Source organism: Strix uralensis, chromosome 1, assembly GCF_047716275.1.
Source record: "Strix uralensis isolate ZFMK-TIS-50842 chromosome 1, bStrUra1, whole genome shotgun sequence".
Lineage (NCBI taxonomy): Eukaryota > Metazoa > Chordata > Aves > Strigiformes > Strigidae > Strix > Strix uralensis.
Window position 1 is genome coordinate 41,341,720 of NC_133972.1, and position 12,981 is coordinate 41,354,700.

The 12,981-nt window shown below is 36.1% G+C and overlaps 1 protein-coding gene across 1 annotated transcript in view; it reads left to right on the forward strand.

Moving 5' to 3' along the window:
- The window catches only part of THSD7A (thrombospondin type 1 domain containing 7A), a 214,478-nt gene that overhangs the window by 154,353 nt on the left and 47,144 nt on the right, over nt 1-12,981 (forward strand). The window contains exons 13-14 of the mRNA XM_074863607.1: nt 9,413-9,607; nt 12,530-12,793. Coding sequence (XP_074719708.1) covers nt 9,413-9,607; nt 12,530-12,793 — 459 coding nt within the window. The remainder of the gene's footprint in view (nt 1-9,412; nt 9,608-12,529; nt 12,794-12,981) is intronic.

Sequence of the window (12,981 nt, forward strand, 5' to 3'; positions counted from 1 at the left end):
TCATGTGCCGAGGATGTGAAGACATGTTTATGGATATATCCATTAGATGGAATATAAGTTTTCTGCTTCCTGTGTTTGTTTGAAAATTTAGGATCAGAGAACCCTACAGTAATTTTGAGCTGGAAGGATGCTCTGGAGGTCCCTTGGTCCAACCCTTCACCCAGAGCAGGGCCAGTTTCAAAGTTAGATCCCACCCAGACTAGAGCAGGTTTCTGAGGGCTGTGTCTCAACACATTTGGAGTATCTCCCGGAATGGAGATCCTACAGCCTCTCTGGGCACTTGCTCCAGTGCTTGCCCAGTCTAGCACTGCGGGTTTTTTTCCTAATACCTAAACTGAAATTTCCCTTGCTGCAGTTTGTGTCTGTGGCCCCTTATCTTTTCACTACATATCTCTGAGAACAGTCTGCGTCTCACTTCTCTATACCCTTGAATTAGGTAGTTTTAGAGAGTAATGAGAGCATGAGATGTAGGACTTTGCATTTACACTGTTAAAGTTCAGTGCCGGCCCATTTCTTCAGGTTGTCAAGGTCCTCTGAATGGCAGTCCTACCCTTCAGGTAGGTATTGACTGCTCCTCTCAAACGGGTGATGTCCCCAAACTTGCTGAGGATGCTTTCTGTACAGGTTGTTAAAGATGCTAAACAGAATTGGCCCTGGAATGCACTGAGGTGCAGTGCTCTTAACCAGCTACTGATAGGACTTCAAAACCACTGACCCTTTGAGCCCAATGATCCAGACATTTTTCCACCATTTCCATTTAATAACAAATAATTTTTGCATTCAAATCCAACTTTACTGTCACCTGTCTTCATAGAGAATTTTATGGCTTTAACAGAATTGTGTATGTGACTCTGTTAAGTATAGTCCAGAGGAGGTTTTTTTAGGTGCATTAAATAAATTCATTGTGAAAATAATTGCAGTTCCTACTTATTGTGTTACAGTAATTGAACTGCTTTGAACTACTAGACAACCCTGAATTCCAGGAAGGTTTATTTCTTTTGCCTTTTCTGAGTGCAAACTCCTATCCATTAAAACAATATTGGCTCAGCAGATTGTGAAATTCCTGGACAAGGACACTGCTAACTGCAGAATTGAAAAATTCAGGTCATTAACTTCCTTGCAGAGGTTATGGTATACTTAAAAAAGTCATAGAGTAAATCTTAAACTAGTAACTCCTACCACTGTCTCACAAAATGTTACATGAGATCAATTTCGGGCTTACCACAAAAATGAAACCTGAAGGTATTGCCTGCTAATACAAAAGACTTCTGACTGTGGTAATTCTTTCAAAGGTCTATCACCAATTCAATCTATTTCTAGCAGCTCTGAAGGATGCATTCAGATTACACACTGAGAAAATAAGATTTTTGTCTTTGACAGTAGGAGTTCAGATAATACAAAATGTTGTCTTCTGTACTTGCGTGGTAGTACATGAATCTCTTGACTTTGCCTCAAAGAAAGATAGCTAACTGCAGTGCATGCAAATTGGTTTTTATTATTTTTGTGTGTCATGAGAAATTCCTTTTTTTTAACTGTAACTCCAGTCATGTGCAGTACACACACATATGGAATAATATGTGATTTTGGAATTACTGGGCATACAGTTTTCAAATCTGGTAAAATAGACTGGCAGAATTTCCCTCTGGTACTACACAGAGTTTGGTCTTGCAAAGGATGATGTATTCAAACAGTAGTCTTGTTCCTACAAGCAGGTATAATGAAAGTAGTTCTCTAGTGTAACGTGGTCAAGTGGTAGGATGAGCAATCTTTAATTAAGAACCCTCGGAGCACCTAAGCCTGAAGAAAGCAGGTGGTTTTGGTAGAATTCTGTAAATGTTTCCGAGATCAACTGTTAGAAATGGAAGATTTTTGTTTGATCCTGCTTTCTTATTGTCTGTCCAATGCATAAATTTTATTGAAGAATTCACAGAGGAAGTTATTTAAGTTGGATAACCAAAGATTATTTCTGCCTCAGTCCAAGTATCTAAATACAAATCTAAATACTGTCTAACCTGTTGCAGTGGTGAAAGTTACATGCATTAAAGACAGAGCCTTTTTTGGCCCAATATTTTTCCCATTGATGTAAATTAACTAAATTATCTAAATTAACATAAAATGTAAGTTTTAAACACAGGTTTATGTATCATGTCTCAGTGTTTTAATACCTGACAATGTGTTGAATATATCTTTTACTATTGTACTCAGTAATCTAAACTGATATTCTGTACGAGGTAAATAAACTAGTACAACTTTTCTTTAGAATAATAAAAGTAAAATATTTTCTGGTTTCTTGAACACCTTTACAATGAATATGACTTGGAAATAAAAGTCGAATTTTTGCACAAAAGTAACTTTCACTCTGGAAAACATACTTCTGCAATTCTAGAGATTATTGGTTGAAGTTTTATTTACTTCACACCTCAGAAGATTGCACTGTTAACATAGATAGTGTATTTTGTTTCTTTTATATAGGCTATCTCCTACACAAGGCATTAACATATTCCCTTTCCCCTCTTACGTTTCAACTTCTGCTCTGAAAATAGCCATGTGTGAATTTTCAGTGATGTGCATTATTTTATTTGATCCCCTGCACCAAAGTTGATTTCTGCTCACTGAAGGGAGTCTGACCTGAAAGCAAGCATCTGTATGACTGAGCTTTGCCCTGGACAATGTTAGAAAGATTTCACGAGTTTCTGAAGGAAGACTCTGGCAGAGATTTTGTCCTCTCTCTCTGCTAATTCTTGGCTCCCTCCTGATTACTTGGCTTCTTGTAAATAAAGTTTCTACAGGCTATGGAAAACTTTACATGATAATATGTTAATAAAAATTCTGTACTATAAATCATTTATTTAAAGATTATTTTGTGATGTAGATGCAAAAAAGACTGAGCTAGTACTGTGCAAGTCCTTTTAACCACCCTAAAATCAGGAAATGCTAAACACTGAAATATGAAATCCATTTGGTATAAAATTCTGATACTGCATTTATAATGTAATACTGGAATACAGATATTTTGAACAGTACATTTAACTGTTTGTTGGTGATTTCTGTACAAATGTTTACCATACTGTGAAATTTGTAGACATAGCAGCATTTCTTTTTCAATTGAAAGAGTTCGCTCAAATTTCTGATGCTCATGAATGCAGAAATCACACGTTCATTCATCTGTTTGTGGTAATTTACTTTTGATGACAAAGTGAAACAATAATCTTCTAGAAGTAATCTCAGCCCTTTGTGGGAACAGTTCTCAGTTCCTCTTTTTCAGTGCAAGGAGATATTGCCAGTGCTATTAGTTTGGCCTATTTCTGATCTGAATGCCTACGCACACTCTAACACGTAACGTAACAGCAAATGTGTTGAATATGAGAGAATAGGGATGTACACCAGGGAAAAGGCACATCTGAGTATGCATTCATTAGCAGTTTATTTTGAACAAAATAGTCTGTTACTGTTCATATTTTAGTTAGAAAGATAATTAAATCTGGAGAAAAAACTAGAGGTTAGAAATCACTAAAAATGACTGGTTAGGTGTCTGATCTTAAGAGTCTATGAGTAACTAGAGCATATGCATGCCTTGCTTTATATCACAGATATACTATTTATGTTTCCTTTCTTCAGCTTTTTTATCACATTGGTCTTGAGATACTTGGGTGAATCATAAAGTTTAGAATTGTGATTCACTGTTAAAGACAGCTCTGTTTCTGTCTTGTATAATGAAGATTTTGTTACAATCATGTCAGTTCAAATGAACATGTCACAAAATTACAACTTGGGTCAATGCAGAGGGAAGAAAAGGGTTTGGTGTTTTGGGGGGGTTGTTTTAAGAAAAGATTTAAAGAAAAATGTTTGTTAATTGTTCATGCAAATGATGGACAGGTATTTATAGCTAAGCCTAAGCATAGTAACACAGCATTTAATACCTGAGCAGCAAATTCACTGTTGTAGTCATTAACCTTATTTGAACAAGGCAGATAGTCATAACAATTGTGTTGAATTTCTATGATAAATGAAAATTTGCAGTTGTATCACTAGTAAAATGCCTTTTAACAGTGCATAACTAGGGCAGGAATGTATTATAGAATTGCAGTAACTTAAGACTTCTGTCTTTTGTTCAAAACCCACAAGAGAGGATATTTTGGGTGCATCAGCAAGGAGTTGGAAACTTCCTTTTGAGGAAGTTGTAGAGAAAAGCCATATTTTTATGCAAAGTCATTTATGTTGTGTTTAGTTTCATGAGCTGTTTCTCAGTTAACAAGAGTAAATTGATCAGATGTCTTGGTGAGTTACCTGAAACCCAGGAGGGAGAGGCACAGAGTGTTGGCAAATATAAAATACCAAAAAAGCCCCCCTGAAAACTAGGAACAGGAGAGTAAATGCTTGACAAAGTCAGGCTACTAGTATATGATAGGAATGTGGGCTATAAAACTCACTGTAAGAAGAACCTGCTCCAACTAGGGTTTGCTGAGATACTACTTTTCATTTTTAAGGCTGACATTTATTAGCACATAGATAACTTCAAAGTAGTGGTCTGCTCAGTGAGATAGATTAATGTATGAAATTGTTTGAAAATGTGAACAACTTAGGCAGGTATGTATTATGTTGTGCTCATATCTTTAAAAAATCTCTGTCGGTAAACCTCAGCTTCAGTGACTTCTGAAGGAACTTAGAAATACAGTTCAAATCCCTTTTGAATTCTATAGGAAAACCTAGGAAACTTACTAAAAAGGCTTGTTTTGCCAGTAGATTCTGCAGATTTAAGTAGGGCTTGTTGGACTGCATCCCAATGCTGGTGAAGAGGACATGTAGCAGATGAGAAGCTTGAGTGCCCAAACTGCAATAGCCTAATCACATCATGATATATACGGATGAATGCACATGGTAAGGGCTATCCCCATGACCAAAAAGAGATTTGCAGAAGGATGCACAGCCTGCAGTCCTTGCCACCATAAATCTTCCTCAGAGTTTTGCAGGAGGAATGGGATGAAAATTGTGAAATCTGTCAGCATATTCTGTAATAGCAGGAGGAAGATTATTTGTGAAATTTAAGCAGAAGCTTAAGTAACCTGGCTGCCAGAGAAAATATCTGAATAGCTGTACTTGATGTCACTTGGTCACTGGGATTTGGCCAATATTAAAGAGCTGATCCCAAGCTCTTGCTATGCTTCATTTTCAGGGTGTATGTAGAGTTATTTGTAAGACAGTGGAGTGGGGCAATCAGAGGAATTTTCCCAGGGTGGCTGTGAGCACATGAGGAGGCTTTGCGGGCTTGCTTGAGCTGCAGGGAGGCTCATAGGCAGAACCAGTGGTCAAAAGCCCTTTCCTCTCACTTTCACTATGCAGGGACAGAAGCCTCTCTCTTTGGGCATCGTTTAGGGGCTGGCGGATTTGCTATTGTGGGTTTTTCATGCCCTTATTGAAAGCACAAGAAAGGAGACAAAATCATGAAGGACTGTTGCTCCTTCATGGAACTATAAACTACTATTTTGTTGTTGAGATGAGAGCACACTGTTGCCTTGTTTGTATTTTAGTTGCTGCAAAGGACAGACAGCTTCAGGTTTTGTACTGAAGTAAGAATTTGGACAACAGTGCTCAGGAGCAGTAATTACATGAGAAATTAAATTTTTATTGACAAAAGAAGAGCCAGAATCTCCAGACAACTTTATTTGTAAGAAACACATTGTTATTCTCTTTGGTGCATAAAGAACACTCAGGCTTGTATTTTCACAATATTACTGGCACGATCTCCTGCTTAAGATGCTTCATGATAGAAAGAGTTCATCGTGCAGTGTCTAGTCTTCTGTGTCCCACAGAAAAAGGAATAAACGTAGATGAAATCGTAGCCTGGGCAGCACTGATAGTAGGTGTAAGAAAAGTTAGTGAGCTGAAATAATTCTTTCCTCTTTAGAAATGAAACAGAATATTTTTGTTGGTAAAAATACCTAACAATTGAAAAAATGGTATCACAAGACTGTTGCAAAACAAAGGACGTAGAGCACATTCATTTATAAAATACTTTAATTTTTAGTTGTAGGGGTCACTGAATCTCACATCTCAGTGCAATCTCAGTGAAGTATACTAAGGATGGTAACACTGGCAAGGTTTTTATACAAACCCACACATAACGAGACTTGTTAAAATACAGTCTTAGTGTTTCATTATGCCAACAACAAATATATTAGTCTGTAGTCCCCTGTGGCTTGGTGGAAACAATGCTATCAGATAAAGTTTTAATTACATCTAAGTCCCTTGTCTAGAAAATTTAGACTGCCATTTATTTCACACCTTTCTTCTGGGAGATAATAATTGTTAAATACCAAAACAATTTTGTAAGTGAATGGTTTCTGTGTTAAATTTGATTTTTCTGTTAGCTGTACTCCTGTTTTATGTTTTCACTTAACAATTACTTGGTCTTATTTCAGTAATAGAAGTACCATGCTCTTTCCACTTACTGCTAATGTCTGTAATAAATACAGCATGGTTGTATGGGCTAAATAATTAGTCTGACACTACATGGCTTTAAAGTAGTTGAAGACACTTCTCTGTATAGTGAGTTAATTATCGATCTCAGCAACTTTTACAGAATATAATAAAAGAACCATGGGTTTGATCAGAGAGGCAGGGGATGAGTTTGCCCAAATTAGGTTGTGAATGGAAAAAGTAACTCCACTATCAGTAAAAGCATTTCAGATGTCAAGTAAAAAAATATATTAATGGAATGTATACAGTTGTCAAAATCCCTGCTTTAAGTAATGGAAAAATACCCACTCTTCAAACATCAGAAGGTGTATAAACCTTTCAAATTGATACTGGAATCTGTAGAATAACAATAGGAAAATGCAATATAAAGCGAATCATCCAGGTCTTGTCAACTGGATGTAACATGAATAGTTATGGACAGGCACTGAGAAAATTAAGATTCAGGAACTGATTTAGTGTGCCAAGCTGTCCTCTAGTTTGTGTTGTTATTAAGGTAAAATATTTAGGTCTCAAGAATGAAGAGTTTTCCTGCTTTGATTGCTACAGTACAACTGACAGTTAATCTGGAAAAAAAACCCAAAGTATTAGTCCTCAGGGTAGCTTCTCGCCTGGGTCTGCCTGATGTAAATTAGATGCACTAATATGAGTCTGAAAAAATTTATGACAGAGTGGATATCTGCCATGGAGTAATGTTTAATAACCAAGAAAGATGAGGGAATGAATATTTGCTTTAGAAAAAGTCAATTTACCTAGAAGAATCTTCTTCAATGGACAATGTTTATGGCCTAACAGAGGACTAGATGGAGAGGCGGTATCTAAAATGGGTATTAAACTTTTGAAGAAGTTATTAAAAGTTATTGGGCTAATCAGTGGACTGTCTTTTAGACCTTGTCTAGGTGTAGTTTTCTTTGCTAAAATGGTGGCCTATATCTCCCTGAGAACACAATGAAGATAACGCAATTAGTTTTGCTGATGGATGCACATGCCAAGGTCAAACTCAAGACAGAGGATTTGAGTTTGACCTCTGTGAATTTCCACATGGTAGAACTAGTCAGAACTGGTTTTTTACCTCAGAGAAACCAATGTGTGTTATTAGCAGAGAAGAGTATCTCACAAGAATCCAAAACCATAGCCTAGACTTGTATAGAAAGATACTGGTTTGACTTGTGTTTTTCCAAAATACTTGTTTAATTTTAGAAATCTATAGTAGGTATAGTTACATCTTTAAAACAGTTGTTGTATGAATTTTCAATTTTTAGATAATTGATTTTGCTCATTGAATCACTATAATTATTTCTGAAGAAAAAAGGATTTCCTCATATAAACTACACCAATAATAATAGGATTTGACAGAATAATTGTATTAGACAACGTGCAGCTGGTCAGTCCCCCAGTAAGCACAACTTAATGCAGTACTGAGCCTATTACAAACAGTGCCGGCAGCCATGCTCCGAAGGGCACTCAAGGATCAGGGAAGTTGTTTGCTTAACATCTCTGGAAAAACAACCCCCCCTCCCTTTCACAATGTTTTACCCCAGACATGTGGCACAAACAATTCACTTAGGACCTTTCGATATGTTTTAGTAGGCAAACAGGGTTGAAATGGACCACGTGGGTCATCAAGTTCAGCTTCCTACAGTCATCATGAGGTAGAAATTTAGTTTAGAACGGTCAGACAAAAAAAGCTTTTTTCTTCCAGGAGAAAATAGTCACTCATAGGGTTTTCTGTTTTATTTTGAAACTTTGTATTCAAATGCCGTTTTTCTCCAACAGTTGAACTTGATTATGCCATAATAGTTTGGTTAGTACAATTTACATTTTTTATCAATTCACATACCAATAAAACAATTATTGTCAGTACAATTGAAGTGCTATGTTTAAATTATGGAGTGGAGTGTGATATAAAACATGATATTCCCTCATGATACGTTTGTTCAGATGCAACGTTACTGCTACAAATGGTGACCCAAATTACTTTCAGTCATTATGAGATATTGCATGTACTGTGTGCTGTCAGATGCCAAGAAGCATAAATATAATTCTATTGTGTAAACAAACAACTAGAATTTTCCAATCTTGTTACTGCATAATAAGTTTTATGTTTTTTTGAACAAGGAAATAAAGTTAGATTTACTGAGGCTTAGGTTAGAATAATAGATAAGCGACCATGTTAAAAAAAATATTCATGAGAAACAATAATAGAGCATTGTTAAAGACTGTACTAATGAAACAGCCCTATTCTTTGTAAATCCTTATGTTCCAACTGCTTCCCTTTGTGCCACCTGAATTTTTCTTCTTTTTTCTTTTAAGTAAGAAACTTTTATTCAGGACATGGCTATCCTTTATAAAAAGTTCTACCCCCATTGGCTGATGCTCCATCCCTAGAAAACATGTTTTGCCCTTCAACCCTTTTTCAAGACTAAAAAATGACGAAGAACATCAGGCAGCAATACTGTTGTGTTTAAGTGGTATTCAGAACTCAAATATGTTTCTAAATGTCATGTCTATCCCTTTTTCTAAAATACATGCTGCTGATATAACTTTATAGCTTATACACTATTCATCTACTTAAAATGGTATTGCAAGTTTTTTAATGTCTGAGTTACAGGCAGTATCTGTAGAAAAAATAATAATGTGAAAAGTGGTATAACAGGTGTGGATAACATGGTGCAACTTTTATAATATTTACAGTTGTCTGTAAGATTTTTTTTTTCCCCTGGTAAGTCCCAATAAATAGTAATTTAAGCAGAAACTCAAAGTCAGAGATGTCAAATGTATCTATTCAAGGTATAACTGGTTGCAAATATTAGGTTGTTGTATAGCTGTTCTGGGATTTCAGTGTGATTTTGTGGTAGAATATTGTAGACTTACTAAATTAAATAGAGACATTTGTGAAAGAAATGCTGAATTAAACTCCATCCATGTTTGCTTCCAGCAATTACTTGTCGCAGACAAGATGGAGGACAGGCTGACATCAGTGAATGCCTTAAATACTCTGGCCCATTACCATCCTTAACACAGACATGTCAGATTCCCTGCCAAGATGACTGTCAGTTTACGAACTGGTCAAAGTTTTCTTCCTGTAATGGGGACTGTGGAGGAGTCAGGACAAGAAAACGCACTCTTGTCGGTAAGAGTAAGCAGAAAAATAATGCATCTTTTATTAATTATTGCTACTGTCTTGATTAAAACCTGCATTGTTCTGAGGTTCCCGTATGACAAGCAAACAACATTTGTCATCGTGGCAGAAAGCAGACCCAATGTCACCGTCATTCTCTATATACTGTTGGTGGAACAAAAAGATAACTCCTCAGGAGAACAATCTCCTGCCATATGTCTCAGACTCTTGATCATGGGGAAGTGGCTAGAGAGAGGATGGGAGAACACAGGAGGCCATCTAAATGGATGTTTATATCCATTTAGATATAAATCTAGACTTAAAATTTAGATGTAAATCCATTTCTAAATGGAGTGCACATAGTAAACAGCAAAGCAGACCATTGCTTTTCCTGACAGGTAAGTCAGCATTGTCTGTAGTTCCATGAGGTGAAAAATGTAAAGCACAAGAATTAATCAACATTCTGCTCCAGTACAAGGAAATAAAATAAAAAAAATCTTTATCTGCATTTTTGTTGAGCCCTGTGTTATCTTTTCACCAAAAGGGGCACAATTGTTTGCTATTTAAAATATTTTCATACTGTATTTATTCCAAGCCCTGATTCTATGTACAAAATGGTCAGAAAGGTTGTTGGGTTTTGGTTTATGATCTGTACAGAATTATGTCCTTGAGATTATTTATTTCTGCTAAGCATTTAACGAATATACGCGACAGACCTTTGAGGTTATACTCTCAAGCAATTTCCCTGAGTTAGAGCTTAAAATATAAAAATATTTTTTCAAAAGCTTTGTTTTCTTTGTCAAACTTTATTTTACTGATAGTTTTCAGGCAAACGGAAAATTTAGTGAATGTTTAAAAGCATGTAACTCACAAACACTAACTGATTGGTGTAAAAAGCCGAAGACCTTGGTGTCTTCAACATGATTTATGTAGTGTGAGGCACTCGGAGAAATCCTGGGGAAGAAGATCTCTTCATGTGACTCTCAAATCACTTTCAGTCCCAAATAAGGTTAAACAAGTTTAATTCTTCTAAGACAAGAAAATAGATTTGGAAAACTGATAATGAAAACCAGAGTGACCACAGACTCTATTAATTTTTCGTGATTTATGTGTGTTTTCTCAGCTAAGAGTTTAGGGAGCAGGTCTACAATTTGGTTTGATTACTCAGCAACCATGATTGTATGCACAAGCTGTATCTTACCAGCATTGTCTAACCAGATTGAATTTTCACCAGACTGAATTGAGTCTGTGTTCCTTGATCTAGTTTTTCTTACACTGAACTGTAATTGAGAAAAAAAATCTTGTTAATTCCCCTGGAGCTTCCAATAGAAAACCTTTTAATAGAAAATCTAGTGAAAGTGGATTTTTTTTTTTTTCTAATTGGTAACAGACCAATCAACAATCATCTATCCTTAACAGGATCAGGTGTTAGCCCACTTGAATTCCTCTTCCTGCTTCTGGTCTTGGCTACACCAGGACATCCCTCTCGGATGGTGTTTTGGTACATTTAGAATTATTATGGCAGTGGAGTGCTTTTAAGCCTTTTGCTATAGATGATCATTTTCAGCCTTAGCTTTGGTTTACCTCTTTTAAACTTAGCTGCAGTCTTGAATGTTGGATTTATGATTAAGCCAGTCCTTTCCCTGGCTGAATGTTTGCTCTCCAAGTTGATGTTTGCTCTCCAAGTTCTTTGTGTTCTCCTTTCTTCCATTGCCTTCACCCAGCAGCTCAGACCACCACATGAGGCAATAATTTGCTTAATTTTCCGTCTTATTTCTTGACACAAGTAAGAATGCTTTTTGTGTCCCTTGAAACCTCTTGAAGTTTTACTTAACAATAAAAAGTTTTTCCAATGATGTCCAACCCCTTGCCACAAACTTTTCTTTGTTCCACGTGATAGACAGCCTTCCACTTCAAAACATTTTTTTCTTCAGCTTCTTTTTAATGGTATTTTTAATTTCTTCTGATGAAATAAAGAGAAAAAAAATGCTCTGCTTCTAAATTATAACTGAAACTTTAACAGTGAGACTTGGCCTCTCTCACAGCACTTTTTGCCAATTAGTCTGTATTGTCTGTGGTGGAGGAAAGCTAGCTAAGGGGGGTGCCCATTAGCAGCCTCAGAAAGAATGTGATAGGATCCAAACTCTGTCCTCGACTCCATCCCCCTGTAAATCAGAAGACCTGTGGACAATGAATAATTCATGATCTTCAGGAAGGCTCACTGTGACTGTCTTATAACTCCAGTGAACTTTATGCCAGGTTTGCTGGGAAAAAATACCCTGATTAACTTTTTTTTTTTTTTTATTTTAAAAACAAAGCAAGAAAGAACAGCTTCTCTTGCCACACTATTAACACTTTGAGATACTTCCCTGTCCTGAGTTAAGTTACCCCTTCAAACTTGCTAGGACTGTGATATGTGCTGTATTGTATTCTCTGTTTATTCTATTAGAAGGGAATAATGGTGATTATTAGCAAATGTACGATAACAGGTGATGAAATTGAAGGATTCTGACATTTTGAAAGAAAGTACTGCTGTAGCAAAGACGCATGTTCCTTTCTTCTGCAATTTCCTTCAACTTGAGAAAGTTTTATCCAGACACAATTTTTTTTATTGGACTGCACACTGCTGATGAAATAGGAGAAAAGAGATATATTTGTTTAATTGTTCACTTTTTCAAACTGTACTCTCCAAGCACTTTTATCGAAAGTAAATATAAATATATGGCTTTATTTTAAAAGATGTTACCTTTGTGCAAATTGTAGACGTTGATTACTTTAGAAGTTAAAGTCATTAACCTAAATGAATAAAGATTAATGTTCTAGTTTTAGGCATGTGTATTTGATTGCAAGCACTTGTTACAGAAGTCTAAATCAAATTTTTGGGGAGATGTAAACTGATACAAACTTTCTAATATATTTATTTCTTTTTTCTAGGAAAAAGTAAGAAAAGGGATAAATGCAAAAATTCTCAGTTGTATCCTCTGATTGAGAATCAGTTTTGTCCGTGTGACAAGTACAGTGCTCAGCCTGTGGGAAATTGGTCAGACTGTATTTTACCAGAGGGTAAGCTGGAAGTATTGCTGGGAATGAAGGTACAAGGAGACGCTAAGGAATGTGGACAAGGCTATCGTTACCAGGCCATGGCATGCTATGACCAGAACAATCGACTTGTGGAAACATCACGATGTAACAGTCATGGTATTTAGAAACCTCTTTTCTTTCATTTCATTTACTTATCTGCTTTATTTAATTTAACATAATATGTGTACAGGTAGAATTAGCAGGTTAAAATTTATTGCTTAGGCTGCATTTTATCCCAAGATACCTTCAAACACAGCACATGTTTTTGCTAACTCACAAAATAATAAACTTAATTTTTACTGATT